General features: G+C 41.4%; 3 protein-coding genes across 3 annotated transcripts, besides 33 other annotated features; 1 reads left to right on the forward strand and 2 right to left on the reverse strand.

Moving 5' to 3' along the window:
* The first annotated feature begins 186 nt into the window (after positions 1-186).
* Positions 187-227: a microsatellite.
* Positions 228-232: 5 nt separating this feature from the next.
* PVX_084160 (dynein heavy chain, putative) lies at positions 233-11,291 on the forward strand (the record flags this gene model as incomplete). Its single annotated transcript, XM_001616449.1, has 12 exons — positions 233-1,147; positions 1,271-1,397; positions 1,675-1,871; positions 2,004-2,255; positions 2,378-2,565; positions 2,754-2,830; positions 2,948-3,021; positions 3,157-3,636; positions 3,875-7,271; positions 7,401-9,201; positions 9,338-9,530; positions 9,642-11,291. 12 exons carry the CDS (start codon positions 233-235, stop codon positions 11,289-11,291), a joined length of 9,351 nt encoding a protein of 3,116 aa, XP_001616499.1.
* Positions 410-477: a microsatellite.
* Positions 1,585-1,666: a microsatellite.
* Positions 1,667-1,686: a microsatellite.
* Positions 2,414-2,463: a microsatellite.
* Positions 2,506-2,548: a microsatellite.
* Positions 3,075-3,133: a microsatellite.
* Positions 3,350-3,373: a microsatellite.
* Positions 3,455-3,486: a microsatellite.
* Positions 3,692-3,733: a microsatellite.
* Positions 3,887-3,925: a microsatellite.
* Positions 5,265-5,382: a microsatellite.
* Positions 5,857-5,893: a microsatellite.
* Positions 6,419-6,442: a microsatellite.
* Positions 6,807-6,833: a microsatellite.
* Positions 7,636-7,684: a microsatellite.
* Positions 7,914-7,940: a microsatellite.
* Positions 8,385-8,411: a microsatellite.
* Positions 9,026-9,059: a microsatellite.
* Positions 9,054-9,078: a microsatellite.
* Positions 9,876-9,898: a microsatellite.
* Positions 9,944-9,987: a microsatellite.
* Positions 10,134-10,313: a microsatellite.
* Positions 11,292-11,346: 55 nt separating the features above from the next.
* On the reverse strand, positions 11,347-13,867 carry PVX_084165 (cyclophilin, putative). Its single transcript, XM_001616450.1, has 8 exons — positions 12,972-13,867; positions 12,764-12,818; positions 12,584-12,660; positions 12,323-12,428; positions 12,037-12,131; positions 11,819-11,922; positions 11,591-11,660; positions 11,347-11,455 (listed from the first exon to the last, which is right to left on the reverse strand). Exons 1-8 carry the CDS (start codon positions 13,044-13,046, stop codon positions 11,357-11,359), a joined length of 681 nt encoding a protein of 226 aa, XP_001616500.1. The 5' UTR covers positions 13,047-13,867; the 3' UTR covers positions 11,347-11,356.
* Positions 11,806-11,842: a microsatellite.
* Positions 11,933-11,965: a microsatellite.
* Positions 12,427-12,447: a microsatellite.
* Positions 12,653-12,680: a microsatellite.
* Positions 13,017-13,058: a microsatellite.
* Positions 13,780-13,800: a microsatellite.
* Positions 13,868-14,205: 338 nt separating the features above from the next.
* Positions 14,206-14,238: a microsatellite.
* Positions 14,239-14,289: 51 nt separating this feature from the next.
* Positions 14,290-17,409, reverse strand: PVX_084170 (hypothetical protein, conserved; the record flags this gene model as incomplete). Its single annotated transcript, XM_001616451.1, has 1 exon — positions 14,290-17,409. The coding sequence occupies one exon, from the start codon at positions 17,407-17,409 to the stop codon at positions 14,290-14,292; it is 3,120 nt and encodes a 1,039-aa protein (XP_001616501.1).
* Positions 14,985-15,007: a microsatellite.
* Positions 15,074-15,105: a microsatellite.
* Positions 17,047-17,082: a microsatellite.
* Positions 17,410-17,733: the final 324 nt, after the last annotated feature.

The raw sequence follows: 17,733 nt of genomic DNA on the forward strand, positions 1-17,733 counted from the left end.
TAAAAACGAGCAACGCCTCAATCAGTTAATTACACACAATTCATAATTAGTAGGCATGTAAAAAGTTAGACATACACCAAAAGGCATTTTTATTTTCCCCTCCCCCCTATTGTCATGCGAATCGCTCCTTGGAGTGTTCACCCGTACGTGCTTTCCCCTATACGTCCTCTTTACCCCATCCCCCCTGAAGTGCAAAGACATATCCGCCATGGACCCGTACCTGCTGAACAAAATGAACAAAATTGCCGTCAAGGACAACACCAACATTTACAACTATTTTAAAAACAAAAGCTCCAAACTGATAGACGACATTCTTAACACAAACTTCTTCTTCGAAAAGAACGCAGAGAATGATAAAACGTCCTTAACCTATATAAGCAATTATGAAGAAAAAAAAAAAATTCTTCTCGAATTGTACAATGAGTTAAAGTCATTTTATAGGAATTTCTTTCTTCCCATTTTTCATTACATAGAAAGGAAAAAAGGAAATAATTTTAACATACATAATTTTTACACAAAAGAAGAAGACGTAAAAAACATGACCCTGGGTGATGCCCCCGTATCGCGCACTTGTCTCTTCCATACCAGTGTGGAAGAAAAAATAGTCATAAATAATTTCATCGACATTTTTAAAAGCAACATATTAATTTTTTTAAGAGAACGGGAACTGAACCAGCTGCTACCCACCGAGGACGCCAACATAGGAAGTGCGCATAACGATTTGTCTACCCCACCACAAATGGTAGAACCGCAGGAGGGTATACACTCCCAGGTGACCGAACTAACTGAGCAAAACTATGAGCAATACGCCACGAACGAGGAATACGACTTGGATAATATAAACAAAAATTACATAGAGAATGTGTGTATATTACAGGCTGAAGCGGAAAATAATAAAAAAGTGGAACTACATAGCAAAAAAGAAATCTCTAAAATTTCAATCATTAAAGAGAAGGCTCTTTTTATTCTACTAAGTTGTCTCGTCTTTTTGTTTAACAATTTTTTAAATGATCAGGAGAAATCTAACTTTTTTATCTTCTTAAAACAGTTGGCTTCGTCCAATAACGTCAACATTGGCGGCAATTTGGGGAGCTCCTTCTACCACATACAGAAGGACGCGTGGATTCCCATCAGCGACTTTTTTATGGTAACCCCAGCGTGATGCTCTGCGTGCACATGCGTATGGGAGAGGGACGCTAAACATAAAGTGAGGCCACTCTCCAAATGGATGTCACACAACCCTTTCTTTTTCGCTTCACCTCCTGTGCAGTCCTCTCCGAAAAATCATCTGGACGAAAAATTCTTAATATTTTACGACGAAGAAATGCAGAAGAGGCTCAACTCGATTAGCTTGCTCTACAAAGGGCAGTCCAACATTTGCCTGATCGGAAGCAGAAGTAATGCGAATCCTATGCGAGCATTCACGAGCATTTATGCGCACTTACCAAGTGGACGTGTGTTGAATGTGCATGTAGAATAACCCACAGTTTGTAAATCTGCTCCACTTTTGACTGTTGAAAAAGGGGCAAAAGTAACGAATGGCACGTCCCCACGTGGGCGGTACATCAGCATAGGCAGACATCCCACTGTGAGCCCTCCTCTCCAACGTTCTTTCCTTACAATTAAAACCTGTGGGGTTACCCTCATGATACCCCAATTTTTGTGCCCCCTCAGAAAACTGCAAATCGGCCATACTAAAAGAAATCGTGAACAGTCACTCCAAAATTGACCATCTCATGATCGACGTTTTGAAGCACACAAATGTGTTAAATTTTAAAGTGCTCTACGAGAAGATGACAAAAAAAAACGTCAAAAAGTATTTCCACCACTCGGTCCTTTACATCTGCATAGACGACATCCACATAAGTTACGTAAGTTGAGGATTGGAAGGGAGGTGGTGCGGCGGTTTAGGCCAATACACTCATTTCCTCTCACCCGTTTCGAATCTACTTCTTGCCCAGTTCGAAGCTAACCACCTGCGCTGACTATTCTCCCATTTTCAGGAAAAAGGAAACAACCCGTCCATCGAATTCCTGCACAATTTGCAAAGGAACTTGTGCTACTTCGAGAACAAAGCCCTTAGCGTCCAAAATGTGAAGAGCATGATATCCCTAAACTTCGAGCACATGAAAGGGAATAGCTACTACGAATCTGTTTCCTATTCCTACGCCTCGATTTTTTTAAACAGCGGCAGAAAGGGCCTAGTGGGTTATTTTAGCGCGCTCGTGAATCACACTCTGAAGGGTGCATTTCAGGTAGATCAAAATGGTGCACATGTTCGCGCGCGTGTGTACATATGTGCGTACTCTTTATTTGTCTTGTCTCCCCTGAACAATTCCACACGCACACCGCTTCCACACCGCTTCTCCCCTTCCAGGGCGTACACAGCAAGCTAGTAAACTACAGCCTGGACGTATTCTTCAAAATACACGAAGACATCAATTTTGAGGAGAAAAAGGAAAACCACCTGCTGTTCACAAAGGAGAATATTTTTCTGCTCTACGAAGACTTCTTTTACACCAAGTGGAATTTTCAAAATGAGCAGGACGTTGTCGCAAATTGGTGGTACGTAGAGAGCACGCACAGATAAAAAGGAGAAAAAAGGGGAGAGATAGATGGATAGATAGATGGATAGACAGATGGATAGATAGACGCGCCGAAAATGCAGCTCACCCGATACGTATAACACAGCCCAATATGCAAAACCACGTGTTCCCCCCCTGCACACGGATTGCTCACTTTCCCCTTCGCAGCGAAAGTGCCGAACGTGTTATCCTAAATAGGATCCTCAAAAAGGAGAACAGAAAGGACATCCTCAAAACGATGAGAAGTAACGAATGAGAAAATGATCGGGGAACTTTTCATTGTTAATCTTCCGTCTTCCCCCGCTTCTTCATCAGCATTCATGGAAATAGAGACACCACTTTTCCGTTTCCCCCCTTTTCAGCCATGGCGGAGAAGCACTTCCAGCATCTACACTGGGAAATCTCGTTCACCTACTTGAATTACTTTTGCAAGGAGGTAGAAAAGGGGAGAAAAAGCGATAAAATTGGAAAAAATGGGAAAAAATCGGAAAAACACTTTTTTAGAACCCTTTCCTTCCTTAGGAGTTCCCCGCCCCTTCACTGTTCATGTCCGTCCTCCCCCCACCCGCAGGTGCACGAAAAGGTCGACGCAGACTCGCTGAAAGACGAATTCGTGAGGAGCCTAAGCAGCTACAACAACCTGTATATTAACACGAAAATGTTCGTGGAATTCTACTTCAAAAATATTCTACAAGTCTACAAAAATATAAGCAAAAATATAAATTCTTCGATGATCATTTGCATGAACAAAAAGAGAGCCATCATATTGCTAAACGCAATTGCGTTTATTTTGAATATAAACACTGTACTGATTAACAAGTCTAGCAATTTGGAAAATCCCCAAGACAAAATTAACTACTACAACAGATTAAGATTTAAGAGGCACCTATTTATACTCATAAATCATTCCTACCATTTTGATGATTATTTTTACTCCCTCATTTATAAGAAGTTTCCATCTGCCCTCTTTGACAAGAAGGAGCTTTTCCATTTGTACACAAAAACGAATTTGATATCGAATGAGCTCAAGTGGGAGAACATCCAAACTATTGTAATGGAAAAAAAAAAAAAAAAAGGATCAAATGGGGATAAAGGGGCTGAGAGATGCCCTCCATTTTGTGAACTGCTCTGTCCCTCTTCCCATTTAGCGGAGAGAAAACCGTTTTGCCAAATGGGAACCTTTCCACTGCACCTTATGTGCATATGTGCACGGTTGCCTTCTTTTTTTTTCCCCTCCACCATCACGACAACATGTGGACACCCCTTTCGTGCTTCACCCCCCCATACAGATGAAGAAGAATACCTACGTTTGCCTAGTTCACGAGAAACGGTTCGACCTTTACTCGAGCAACTTTCAAAATTACAAAAATGTCTACAGCGACTTAAATGTTGTGCACCTGGACAGCTGGTCCAGGGAGGAGTACACGCACTACTGCCACCTCTTCCTAAAGAACCACCAGGAAAATCACTTCATCGATAATATACTGAACAACTTCAAAAAGAAGGCCATCCTAAATACGCTGGAGGATGACATCGAAAAGGAAGGCAAAGGCATCACAATGCAGAAGAGGGAAAAGACAAAGGGGAAAAATAAGGCCAACCAAATCTTCATCAACTCGGAGGATTATATAAAGAAAAATAAAAACGATAACCCCAAGGGGAGCGAAAATGAAAAAGGAAGTGAAGTTGTAAAGGAGAATGCCCTTCCAAATGAGGGGGAAAAACAGACAGGCAGTGAGGAGGACAACACGGAAGACGCTCAGAAGGGAGGGAAAAAAGAAGCTAACCGTGGAACGGAAAAGGAGAGCGGAAGCGAAAACGCCAAAGCAGATGATGAAGATGGTCAAGTTCGTGATGGCCATAATGGGGATAACGAAACGGGAGGAGATCTCCCCAAGACGAATGACGAAAAAAGCGAAAGAAATCCACAGGGGGAGTCAAACCAAGAGGAGGAGAAACCAAAAGACGAAATGAACAAAACGGATGACATCGACAAAGGAGTACCCGAGAAGAAGAAAAAGATAAAAAAAGGAAAAAAAAACAACCAAAGTGGAAATGAAAAAAAAAGCGTTGTCAAAAAGAAGGAAGGGGAACAAAGCGGGAAGAAGATAAATAGTAGAGCAACGAATGAAAAGAAACCGAATTTGAAAAACAATGAGGGAAAACCCACATCGGCGTCGCGCGTTAAGGGAGGAATACTTTCGTTGGGGCCTCAAACTAAGGCGAGAAAAGAGGGTGATAAGCCCATCAAAAAGGGAGTAGCAGGCAAAAATGCGTCTCCACCGAAAGGCCCAATCAGTGCTAGTGCGTCCAAACAAAACGGTCAAAAGAAGGAAAGACAACCCATAGGAGGTGCCAAAACGATGAGAAAGGAAAACGTGCCGCTGAAAAGGGTGCCCAAGGCTAACGCTAAGAAGAACGGAGAAAGGGACACACATAATGTGAAGGGCAAACCAGCACATAAGAAAGTTTCCCAAAAGAGTAGCAAAAAGGAAATGAGCCAAATGGACAACGCTATGCCAAACAAACCGATGAGGGAGAATAACGAATGCGAAACGGGGGAGGATACGAAAGAGGGAGGAAGCGAAAAACTCACGAATGACGCAGCAAGAGGTGTCATTGCCAACGATAAGAACGATGTCCAACGAGATGATGAACAGGGGGACCAACCGAAAGAGGGTCAAAGAAAAGAGGAATCTCATCAAAGCGGAAAAGACACAGATGGACAGGAAAATGAAAAGGGACCTCAGAAGAAGGAAGAAAACGAGCAGGATGCCCATAAAACCGCGGAGGACGAAACGAAACACGCAGATGAAGATTCTTTTCCAAAAGGAGGAAACGAAGAAGCGGCAAAAAATAAGGACGGTAACAAAAAAGCAATGCACGAAATTAACAACTTCAACGAAGAAGTAAACAAGCACAGCTTCTACAACATGATAGAGACGCAACTGGAAAATGTCGTGGACGTGTTCATACAAGTGTACTACGATTTGAAAAGTTTTTTAAAAAAAAAAAACTCCAATTTGAATTTTATACGAATTAACAAATACAACTTTACGGACGCACTAATCATGTTTTACATTTTATTAAAAAATAAATTAAACTACAAAAATAAGCAGCTGCATATGTTCAAAATGGGACTCAAAAAAGTGGAAAGCATCTTCGAAAATTACAACAACATGAACGAAGAAATACAGTCCGTTCACTCGTCCATAAAGAAAATAGAGGAAGAAATTGAGCATCTGAATAATTCCATTAAGACACACTCGAAGATGCTACTAGACACAGAACAACAGTTTAATGCAAATAAACAGGTGCTCAACAAAGTCGCTAACGATATCGACGAAATGATGGAAAATAAAAACGAATCGGAGAAACAAATTGAAGAAGAATGCATCAATATCATCTTCAAAATTCAAAATGTAGAAGGTAGTGAAATTAAAAATATAGTAAAAATAGGGACCCCAGATTTAACACAAATGTGCATAGCGATTATGATAAACACTCTGGTGAGGAACTCCTTCCTAAATGATAATAACGACAATTGGAATTATTTTAAAAATTTTATCTCAAAGGAAAACTTTTCGAAATTTTTTTTCAACTTCAAGAAGGAAAATATTACTGATAAGCAGATTAAAAGAATCAAGGAGTACATGGCGAGGGACGAAATAGTCTACGGCACGAAGAAAATCCTCCAAACGGACAACTTGTTTAAGCACTTTTTCGAATGGATCACCTTCCTAATAAAGTATAAGGAGTACTACAAAACTAGCTGCGAAATGCAAGAAACCATTTCAAATAATAAGTTAAAAAAGGAGCAATACGAAAATGAAAACGAAAAGCTCATGGAACAAATGCACCAAATAAAGTCCACCATCATAAACAACAAAAGGGACGTACACATACAAACAGAAATTGTGGAAAATTTAAATCAAAAATTACAAATAATTAATAAATCCTACCTGCCCATTTTTGAAGTCAAACAATTTTTAGAAAAAATACAAAAAAAATACATCTACACGATTGAAAAAATTGAAAATAATTATAAGTACATCGTATCCGAAGTTTTGCTCTTCTCCTTCTTCTTAAATTACTCCTCTCCCTTTAACTACACATACAGATGCTACTTGCTCAATAAGTGGAAACAAATTATAAAAAAGAATAACATCCTCATAAGGGAGGACATCAAAATAGAAAGCATCTACTCATGTGACAGCATCGTCTCGCTCTTCATTTCGGACAACTTCCCTAGACACATTTTTTACATTCAAAATGCGCTAATCTCTCTGAACCATTTCAGGTGGCCTCTACTGCTAGACCAGCAGAACATCGGAATCGAGTGGCTAAAAAAAAGCTACAGCAATAACTTGGTCATTCACAATTTTGATGAAAATTTAAGCAAACATTTGGACATGTGCATAATATATGGAAAGAGCTTGATCATTCCCTTTTTCAATTTCCAAAATTTGTACATCTATGATAGGAAGAATGACGAGGGGTTCAACTGCGAGGAGCGGCACGAGGACAACTTCAAGCGCGTGCGGATGGACCTCCTCGCCAAGAAAAACTTCCTCAAGTTTAGGCTCAACCGTAGGGAGATCAAGCTGAACTCCAACTACGCCATCCTGGAGCCCGTCATCGAGCGCAATGTGTACTTGGCCAACGGAAAGTACTACATCAACATAGGTAGGCAGATAGGGAGCGGCTCATGAGAAGCGGCAGATAGGGAGCAGCTGATGAGAAGCGGCTGATAGAAAACAGCTGACGAGAAGCGGCTGATGAGAGTTTTACCTTATCGCTTCTACCCCCACGCAGGCAAGAAGAAGCTGGAGTACAACAGCCAGTTCAGGCTCTTCCTCGTGAGCGACTCCTGCGACAGGTACTTCCAAGACGTGGAGGACTACGTGAACATCATCGACTTCCAGATAGACAAAAACTTAATAGTAAACAAAATTGTAAACATCATACTGAAGCACGAAGACGAAAAAAAGGTCATCAACTTTAACACGAAGATTAGAAACTTTTACGAAACCAAGCAGACGCTGAAGTTTCTGGACGACGGAATGATCATCGAGCTCTGCACATTTAACCACAAAGCGAATAACAACAAAAATCTGATGAACGTTATAAATAGCAACGTTTTGAAAAAAATGGAAATCAAGAAAATGCTCAAGGAGTACAAACAGGAAATCAACAAAATTAAAAACTCCTCGGAAAATATAAAACTCCTGGGGTACCGATTCCATACCATTTACAAAGTGCTCCAGAAACAGTCCAGAGCGAAATGGACCTACAGCTTCAACTTCAATTATTTGTTAAATATTCTGAATAACTTAATTAAACACATCAACAAGAAGATGCTAATTTGTAACTTCAATCAGCTGATAAAAAAATTCACGCACAACTGCTTTGTGTTCCTGTTAAATACGATACATAAGAAGGACCACCTCTTCTTCAGCTTCCTCTTTTACTCCTCCTTAATATTCGAAGAGAAAAAGCTGCACCACATTGGTAGGTCTATCAAAGTGGAAAAGGAAAAGTATTTCTCCCTGTTTTTACAAGTTCAAAAAATTGCTCACATGGACACACCCGATTCGCTCTCTCTAAAGATAGAGTGGCTAAATGAGAAGAAAAAAAGACAGCTCCAATTCCTGCACAACGAATCCCCAAATTTTAAGGCGCTCATTCAAGACATGAAGAATAACTCCATGGAATACCTCAACTGGTATAAGCAAAAACGGCCGGAAGATAATCTGTTCTTTCTTTCAAAATCACAACTAGAAAAGTTAGAAAATTTAGAGCTGATCCTATTTCTGTACATCATGAGGAAGGACAGACTCTACTATTACATACACTTTCTGCTCTCCAATTATTTGGACTTGTCTGAAAATATGAACAGCGCTACCCATTTGAATCTCTCCAAGGATCTAAACTACATAGATGCGAAAACGTTCATGTACATTACAGAGCCGAATAGCTATTATGATCCCGTTCTGCTCAAACATAGAGGCACAAAAACGATCAGCGTGGGGAATAACTTCAATAGTGAGATCCAAATAGTGATAGAAACTTCCCTACAAAATGGAAATAAATTGTTACTAGAAAATTTCCACTTGATAAATTTCAACATTGAAAAATTCTACGAAATTTATAATAACAAAAAAATTCATTCCAATTTTGAAATGTACTTAACATCAGAAAAGGGAGAGACTTCCATTTCGATTATGAAGAAAGCCATTAAAATATATTCACAAAAAAATGAATACTTAAAAAATTTCCTCACAGATTTATTTTCCTACGTCCATCATAGGTATAAAGGCAGACTGAAAAATAACTTTGTAAACTCCTTTCTCTTTTCCCTTTCCTTCTTCCATAGCATTTTAGCATCCAGATGCATTTACCATAATTACGGTTTTGATGAACCTTACTACTTCGACGTGAAGGATTTCGAAAATACATTCGACTGTCTCCTCGCCTATTTCGATTTTGTTCAAATTAATGCGGCGTTACCTGGTGGATCAAATTCGTCTGCACCTACCGCTAATCACCTTAGTGAGAAGCACACCCATGAGGAAGTGCTCATCCAGGAAGTGAACATCAACTGGGCCTTCGTAAAGTAACCCCCAAATGGAAGCAGCTACGAAAATGAGCTTACTCCACAATGTGCAAACATCGCCGTGTCTTTTCTCTCCCCACCGACTGTTTAATCACACCAAATGTGGTGCACCCTACGCCGCCTCCCTTCCCTGCAGAGAGATCATCCTAAATGGGTACGGAAACAAAGTCAACGCCAATGATCGGAAAATCATAAAAAGCTACGTGAAGGAATATTTCAACGAGTACTCGTTTAATGAGAAAAACGAGTTCGTCTACTCGGCCGACGAAAACTTCGACTACAAATTTGTGATGAACCGGTCCATCAAGGAGTACGTCAATTTGGTGAAGGTAATGGTGCAGTTGCAGTGAAGAGGAGGCTGAGACGAAATTTGCCGCACCATGGCGGCCCGTTCAATATACATGTACCCACATCGTATTCGCACCCCCCTCTTACCTCAGAGCTACCCCCTCTTCAACAGCTGCAAAACGTACGGAATGAAAATCGAAGCTGACAAGAAGCAGCACGAACAGTACAACGAAAATATGCTCAAAAATTTGGAAAAAATCTGCAGCGAGGAAGTTTTAGTATACAAGAAGGAAAACAACGACGGTGATATCTTCTTCAACCTGGACAGTGACTACTACTCCAGCTCGTTACTCAACACAGATGATGAGCAAAGTGGAAAGTCCCCCCGAGGAGATAAACCAACTGGGTGTGCATCAGAGCGGATTGAGAAGAACACATGTGAGGGCTCAAACGGGGGAGACACAAATGATGCCCTTCAAGTAGACCATGCGACTGAGCAGGGAGGCGACCCAACCATCACTTACACGAACGATGAAAGGAACGATGACAAAAACGCCGACGCGCACGATGACACGTACGATGACGTATGGGACGACGCAAAGTTCTTCGCGAAGACGTACCGCTGGAGCCCCGTGGAGGAGGAAGCGCTGGGCAGGCGCAACGCGGAAAATATGGACTTCCTAAAGAACATAAAAAAAATGAACGAATTCTACGAACTGATAAAGAAGCTAAAGTGGACATTCAAATACAACATCAGCATTAAGGCAGAGTGGGCCAAAGGGAACATAACGACCATCCAGTCATGTTGCGAAAAAGAAACAGAGAAATTTAAACGAGTTACAAATTTAATATACAATGATGTAATCAAAATTGAGCAGGAGTTAAATAAAAATAAAAAAAAAATCGACAAAGAGACCAAGCTAATTATGATTTCCCTCTCTCGAAATGAAGTCCCAACAAAATGGATGTCCAATTTTAACAAAAAAATAAAAACAATCGACAGTTTTGTTACATACTACGAAAATGTGAAGGAGCAGCTGTACTTTTGGAACATCACAGGGGAATTACGTTTTTATAATGTACAATATCTTTTTGATCCGTTAAATTTTTTTAAAGCCTTATTGATTAAATTCAGTTCAGTTCATAAAAAAAAATTAGACGACTGCATATTTTTGTCCTGCATAAATAACACCCTGGAGATGAAGAGGAAACAAACTCCTCCCCATTTTCAGAAAAATTTCTTCTACAGCAGTGACGAAGAGGAGGCCTTCTCGTCCAACCAGATGAACTACTCCGATTACGTCCACTACGAGGTGGATTCCTGCTGCAATGTGGACGTCTCCGGGCTGCACACGCTGGTAGGCGCGCAAGAGCAGTTCGCCCACACATACGCTTATAGGTGCCTTCTCAGACGTATCTTCTTACACACGCTTGCTTCCCGCGCAAGGAACTCCCACTTGCGTTGCTCAGATGGGGGGCCCAAACCGTTACTCATTTGTCATTCTGCAAATGGCCCACTCCCCACACACTTCTACCCCCCGCAGAACAACAACTTCGAATGCCTGGGCGTCAAGTCAAGGAGCAACAAAAAGTACGACGAAATCCCCATCGTAACCTTAAGCGTAATCGAGAGGAGAGAGAAAAATATCCTCAAGGACAAAAAAATACCGCTTTACCAGTACAAGTATAACTCAAAATGGAACAAAAAAAATAAAAAATTTATAACGAACTTGTATTTCAAGTCGGACAAGCACAAGTCATTCATTTACATTAATAAGGTGTATCTGTTCGTTTATAACTGATGTGTGATGGCGTTTTTTTTTTTTGCACTTCTTGCATTTTTTTGTTTTTTTTTTTCCCTTTTCGCTCAAACGCGCTTGCTATACTTGTACATATTTTTCAACTCGCTGAAGTCCGCATTTTCGTTAAAATGGATGTCCCGCTCCAACAGCGGCATTTCCACATCCTGCAAGGGGTGCGAAGCGAAAGTGAATGCACATTTAAGAGAAGTAACTCTCCATAATAAAAATACACCGTACGTATGGGAAATCCAAAGCATGTTGTCCCGTAGAACCAACTGCGAACCATTTTCCCTCCTTACCGGTATGACATAATCATCGTCGGACGTCGCCTGCGACTTGGGTTTGATTCGATCCAGTGGTATCACCCCGCTGTAAAAGGGCCAAACAAAGGTTGCGCATTTGGAAGACTGCGCATTTTGAGGAGTCTAATTGGCTCGCCCAAACCAGTTCGGTGTGCTACAAACGGTGCACACACAGGAATGTATTATTTGTGCGTGCCTCCCACAAGCTGTGCAGCCAAACCATACCAGTTGTAAATGTAGACTTGCTTCTTCGGCTTCCCAATTAGGGTCGACTGCTCCTCAATAAACGACAGGGTGTCAAATCCGTATTCCAGGTGCCCAAAGACCACCTGCAGGGAGGGGGAAAATGGGCAAGTCAACCGGTGGGTAAATAAACCGGTGAGCAAAATTTCGCGAAACTTCGCAAAAAAGCAAAACACCCTGGGGATGTTCCACCCACTCACATGCTTCTTATCCAGCCATGGGCAACTTTTAAAGGTTACAAAAAATTGGGAGTTATTTGTGTGTTTGATCCTCGTCTGGCACATGGACAGCACGCCTGTCAGTATGGGTGGGGTAAAATGTAGGCAATCGTTCGATGGGTACAGACATGTAAGCGTGCCTACGTGGGCATAACAAAATGAGGAAGTTTCTACGAATGTGTAGCGAAAAGAACCCATCCACGGAGTGACCCTAAAATAACGCGTCATTCGTTTTGCGCCTCTCTGTTCGTTTTTCCTCCCGTGGGACCTCTTTTCGAATGCCGGTAGATGAACTTTTCGTTTCGGAAGTACTGTCCATATATGGACTCCCCGCCAAAGCCGTTCCCAAAATTGAAGTCCCCTCCTTGGAACATCTGAAGGGGGGGGAGAATAATGCAAAGTGCACATAACGTGTGTGTTTTGGATAGGCACACAGAGGTCAACATGTATATACAAATCACTGGGGGAGGGTTACACAAGTGCACCCTTAGTCGCTACACATCTGTCGTAGCCATTTTAGGTGCCTTACAAAATCTGTGACAATTCTATGAATGGGGGAGTTCTTGTACCAGCGCGGTTTCAGGTAGTAGCCCAGGCCTGTCTCACCTTCGAATGAAAAAAAAAAAAAAAAAATCTGCTAAATGGGAGAAGAAAACGATTTACACTAACTTCTTTCTTAAAAGATCCTTTCCCCATGTGAGGCAATCACCTGTGCAGAGGCAGCGAAAATTTTCACACGTGATTGGTAACTTATCCATGAACAGCTGCAAAGGTGGGAAAAGGAGACCCTCATTAGTCATGCTTCCAATTGCGGAGGTGCGCGGTTTGCGCTCATTTTTTTCTTCCCCCATATTCTCTTCATTCCTTCCTTCGTGCTCCCTTTTGGGGCTCCCCCCTTCGGTTGACTCCTGGCTCACCTCAAATATCAGCCTCCCAGCGTTCCTCCCCCCTATGGCGACATCCAAATAAACGCGGGGGTTCGGTATTTTCATCTTCGTTAAAAGTAGGGACGCTCGTAAGAAATGCGTTTCATCTTACCAACCAGAAGTGTTTAACCAAACAGTTCGATTAACCTTTTCGCCTTCACTATTTTATGTGTAATGCGGACTTCAGTGTGAGGTCCCTTTTTTTTTTTTTTTTTTCCTCACAATTTTGAACGTAACGGCAACGTGTATATAGGCCTATCTCCGTCTACCTCCTCAAACACAACTTGGAGGAAGCTCTACCTTTTTAAGCGAACGAAATTATTTTCCCGCAATTCGCACTGAATTGACTTATCAAAATTTAGTTTTTATTTCGCACCATCTTATAAAAAGTCATCCGTGTATGCATTTTTTTTTTATCTGTTCGGTTTTGCCTTATTCCCGCGAGCTGCTTCACCCAATCAGGGATTCACATGGAAGTGCGGCAAAAATGAGCAAACAGGGGTGTGCACATATGTACATTATAACTTCCCTACGGGTACTAAAAATGTGCATCTCCTCGGAAGTACATGTTACACCCCTTTGGCAAATTATTTTCCCCCTTTAATCGCCAGGTGGATAGCACAGCATGCCGGGGAGTAGAGCGATCATTTGCAACGGTATAGATAACCCCGTTAGATGTGCGCGCATCTGATGCTCCCCCTTTTACAGCCATTCCGAGCAAACTCGATGCTTTACAGGGTCGATGCTTTACAAAGTCGGGGGGAACTCCCATTTTTACCGCCACCCTTCTTGCCAACTTCTAAAAGGGAACGCTGTACACACTTAGTTGTGTTTACTATTCCGAATGTTAATTAACACTTTTGTGTTGACTAGACGATGGGGAAAACAAAACATAGGGGGGTCAAAAAAAAAAAAAAAAAAAAAGCGATTTACTAAAAAAACATTTTTTATGGTTACAGGTATGGGCAGCACTCGCTGTATGTTAATGTACACAAGTAGAAATACATCCGTGGGCGGTTGTACACGGAGTGTAGCCCAGTTGCTAAGGGGGGCGAGTGGACATATGCTAGGGCCGAGCCTACTCGGTGGTCAAACGGACATGCAAAGCTGCGCTACAAAATAAGCGTAGAGTGTTGGATTAGTAGGGGCCCACGCCACACAAGCAGATATGCCCATGCAAGAAAAATATACTAACCGCTTCACCACACAAGCAGATATGCCCATGCAAGAAAAATATACTAACCGCTTCACCACACAAGCAGATATGCCTATGCAGCAAAAATATACTAACGGCTACCCCCCAAAAAGGCTACAAAATTTTGACGCAAAAACTGTCGTAGAGGAAACTATTCAAACGGGCCACAAACAAATTTGAATAATTCCGGTGGCACTTGGACAAAACATACATCTGGTTGAAGTAGAAATAAATCAGCGAATTGAAATAATCCAGGAAGGACATTATGTTCATGTTGTAAAAAAACTGCTTGGTGAGGAAGTTCACCGTGGAAAGGCACAAATGCCACTGGTAGCACTTCACCTGGTCTTCGTCTTCCCCTTGCTCTTCGTAAAGGCTACTCTGCAGTTCGTATAGGAGAACATTCGGATCATACACGTTGAACAAAAATCGAAAATACAAATTGGTAATCTCCTCCGTGAGTATCAACTTTCCATTCATCTCCATGTTAACGGAGAGGGTAATAAAATTTTTGATTAAATTTTTAAAAGAAAAGGAAAAGTCCTTTTTACTTTTATGCCTAATAAAGTTATAGTCATTGTTTGCAATGTCCAAATGTTCCAATAAATTCGCCAGCCCGGTGCTCACAACATTTTTGTTGAAAAATTCCTCCAACTTGATATTATTGCTTAACACATTTTTAAACAAATCAATGTAGAGGACAAATTTGAACAGCAGTCGAACAATGGTATAGTGGATGTTTTTAAAATTTTTTTTATTTCTCAATTTTTTTATTGGCACTTTTGCTTTGTAAAATTTAAAAAAATATTTCATAAAACTGATATCGTGCAGATATATGCCAAACAGAATGATCACCACTTTTTTAATTTCACTCAAAATCATGTTAAAGTAATCTGTTATGACGTATAGCCCGCAACTTTTACCCAACATGTCCGAATAAATATACGTTTCGTATTTTTTTACGTTATGTCCCATGGTCAATCTTCTCGTCAAAGCGTTAAACATGGAATTGTCCAAGTTAATAAAAACTTTATTTAAAAAGCTGACTTTTTCATAGCCCATAATATTTTTTACATTTTTAAAAAAAAGGCCAAGGATGTTGCTCATCAGTTCGTTTAATTTTTTATCAATAAAGTAATTTAGGAAGGAGACATTTCTGTGGTTAATTAAAATGTTATACGTCCTTTCATTTTTATTCACACAAATTTCCCTCTTTTCAACTTTCCTCGTGATATTGTGAAGGACGTTTTTTTTTTTATTACATAAATGCCTGTACAGGGAAAAATTCGTCTCGCCTTTATTTTTCACCTTTTCCATGGTACATTTGGATAACTCCTTGTGCAGGTAGTATATGCTGTTGTAGTTGATCGTTTTGTTTTTTTTTAGCACTTTGGTTATTTTCCCCAGGTATACGACCATGCACGTGTTGTGCCACTTCCACAGCGACGCGCGCTTCTTCTTCCTGCCACGATGGGCGTGGGCTGCTGTGCCTTCTTCGGTTGGGGCACCCGTTTGGGCGTGGACTTCTGTGCCTTCTTCGATTGGGGCACCCGTTTGGACTTCGACTGTTGCGCCTTCTTCGATTGGGGCACCCGTTTGGACTTCGATTTTTGTGCCTCCTTCTCCTTCTGTACCACCTCCTCCTTTTGTGCCTCCCCCTTTTGTGCCACCCCCTTTTGTGCCTCCCTCCCGTTTCGCCTCCGCCTTGGCCTCACTTCTCTCCCCCCCCACGCTAATCCTGTAAATATCCTCCACATGCCCAACGGTCCTCTTCTTCTTCTTCTTCCTCCTTTGCGCCTTGGGCAGAGTCAAAAACTGGTTGCACTTGTCTATGTTGACGCTGAACAGATTCCCCTGCTTCCCAATGTCAAACTCGTTGCTCGGCATGTCTGCCTGCTTGTTAAAAAAATAGTGAAAATTCTGCAGAGAATTGTCTTGCTGTTCGTCCACTAGGCACCTCACTCTGTTGGCATACAGCTCGATGAAAAGTTCATTCGAAATGCTTTGGTTTTTTACTTTATTCTTTCCATTGGCCAATTTCTGGTAGTACCAAAATAAGCCATACAAATCAGCCATACGCACATTTCGAGGCAAATAAAAAATTACATTTTTTGTTAACTTCAAGGACTCCCTCAAACAGGAATATACAGTTAACTTCCTCCCTGGGCTGTTTAACTTGAAATTTTTTTTCTTTTTGTATGATGGTCCTCCCCAGGGAATACTCAAAAAAACTACGTCGATTGTATTTTCCCTAAATAAATTTACTATATTAAAAAAATCGCACACAATAAAATCTACGTTGTTATTATAAAATTTGCAATTATGTTGGCATTCCTTTACTCTGGCCAGTTCTATGTCTGACGAGATGGTGAAAACGTGGGACATGCTTAGGCTATTTCCGCCCGCCCCGCAAAAGGGGTCCAGGTAAATTAGCACTTTGTCTGAGTCCCCCTTGTTCGTTGGAGTGGGCGCGCTCGGTACCTCGCCTACGTGTGTCGCTATGCCAACTTTGCCCATTTCGTCCACTTCTGCCACTTCGCCCATTTCGTCCACTTCTGCCACTTCGTCCACTTCTGCCACTTCCTCCACTTCTGCCACTTCCTCCACTTCTTCCTCTCCGCTGTCCTTCCGCACCAACACATTTTCATTGTAACGCCTCTTCTTCCTCTCACTCAAAGGCAGCGCTCGCTCCCTTCTAACCCTTGGCCTCCTCCTAAATTGTTTCTTCTCCACCGGAATTAAGCTATGCCCGATATTCTTGGCAATATACTCTGGGGTCATGGAGTACACCATATCCGTGTCGATGATAAAGCACCTGTCCTTATGTACCGTTGCCATTGTTTTATTCCTCACTAGGTTTCTTTTCCTCGCGTAGTAATTTATGGAAAAATAATTAATCACCTCATGATTGTGCAAATTAAATTTCTGTAAATTTTGAAATAAAATGGGCATCTTAAATTTATACGTGTGCTTTAGTAATTCCCAGCTTTTGATATAACTTAGCTCTCTGGCTAGGTTATCTGTTTTTTTGTAATTTTTCTTTGGCTCTGTTTTGTCATATAAATTAATTTTTCTTGCGAGCTGCAGGAAGTTGTGCCGTATTTCATTGTTTATTAAATCTTCTTCCTCCAACTCCAGCACTGTGTAGTAGCTCGGGTGAACCAGGAAGCACAGGTTCAACGTCTTGTCGCTGTCTCGGGGCTCGTTGAAATTTTTGTACGTCTTTCGAATCATCTTGTTCTGGTCTCACGAAGTGACGTTCGTTGATAAGAGGGGGCTTCCACTTGGGCAGCTAACCTATCATCTGGAGCTTCCACTTGGACAGCCAACCGATCAGCTGATCATCCCAACGCGGCTCTCCAACAGATTAACGCGCAAGCTGCTTTTTTTTTTTTTTTTTTTCTTCCGCTTCTTTTCTTCCTGCTCGCCCATTTGCCCACTCTATGTTAACTCTCTCCCTTTTCCTTTTTTCATTACAAGCGAACGGGGAAAGGCGCAGAACTTCAAAAACTTGGCAACCCCTTCGATATGAAAAATAAATTTATTTTACAAAAAAAA

Source organism: Plasmodium vivax, chromosome 13, assembly GCF_000002415.2.
Source record: "Plasmodium vivax chromosome 13, whole genome shotgun sequence".
Lineage (NCBI taxonomy): Eukaryota > Apicomplexa > Aconoidasida > Haemosporida > Plasmodiidae > Plasmodium > Plasmodium vivax.

Excerpts from the sequence above, each read along its gene's own strand:
- PVX_084165 (XM_001616450.1), bottom strand. The coding sequence starts at position 13,046 with ATGAAAATACCGAACCCCCGCGTTTATTTGGATGTCGCCATAGGGGGG. Across the intron at positions 11,923-12,036 it reads CATGGCTGGATAAGAAGCAT|GTGGTCTTTGGGCACCTGGA; the intron begins GTGAGTGGGTGG and ends CCCTCCCTGCAG. Across the intron at positions 11,661-11,818 it reads CAAGTCTACATTTACAACTG|CGGGGTGATACCACTGGATC; the intron begins GTATGGTTTGGC and ends GCCCTTTTACAG.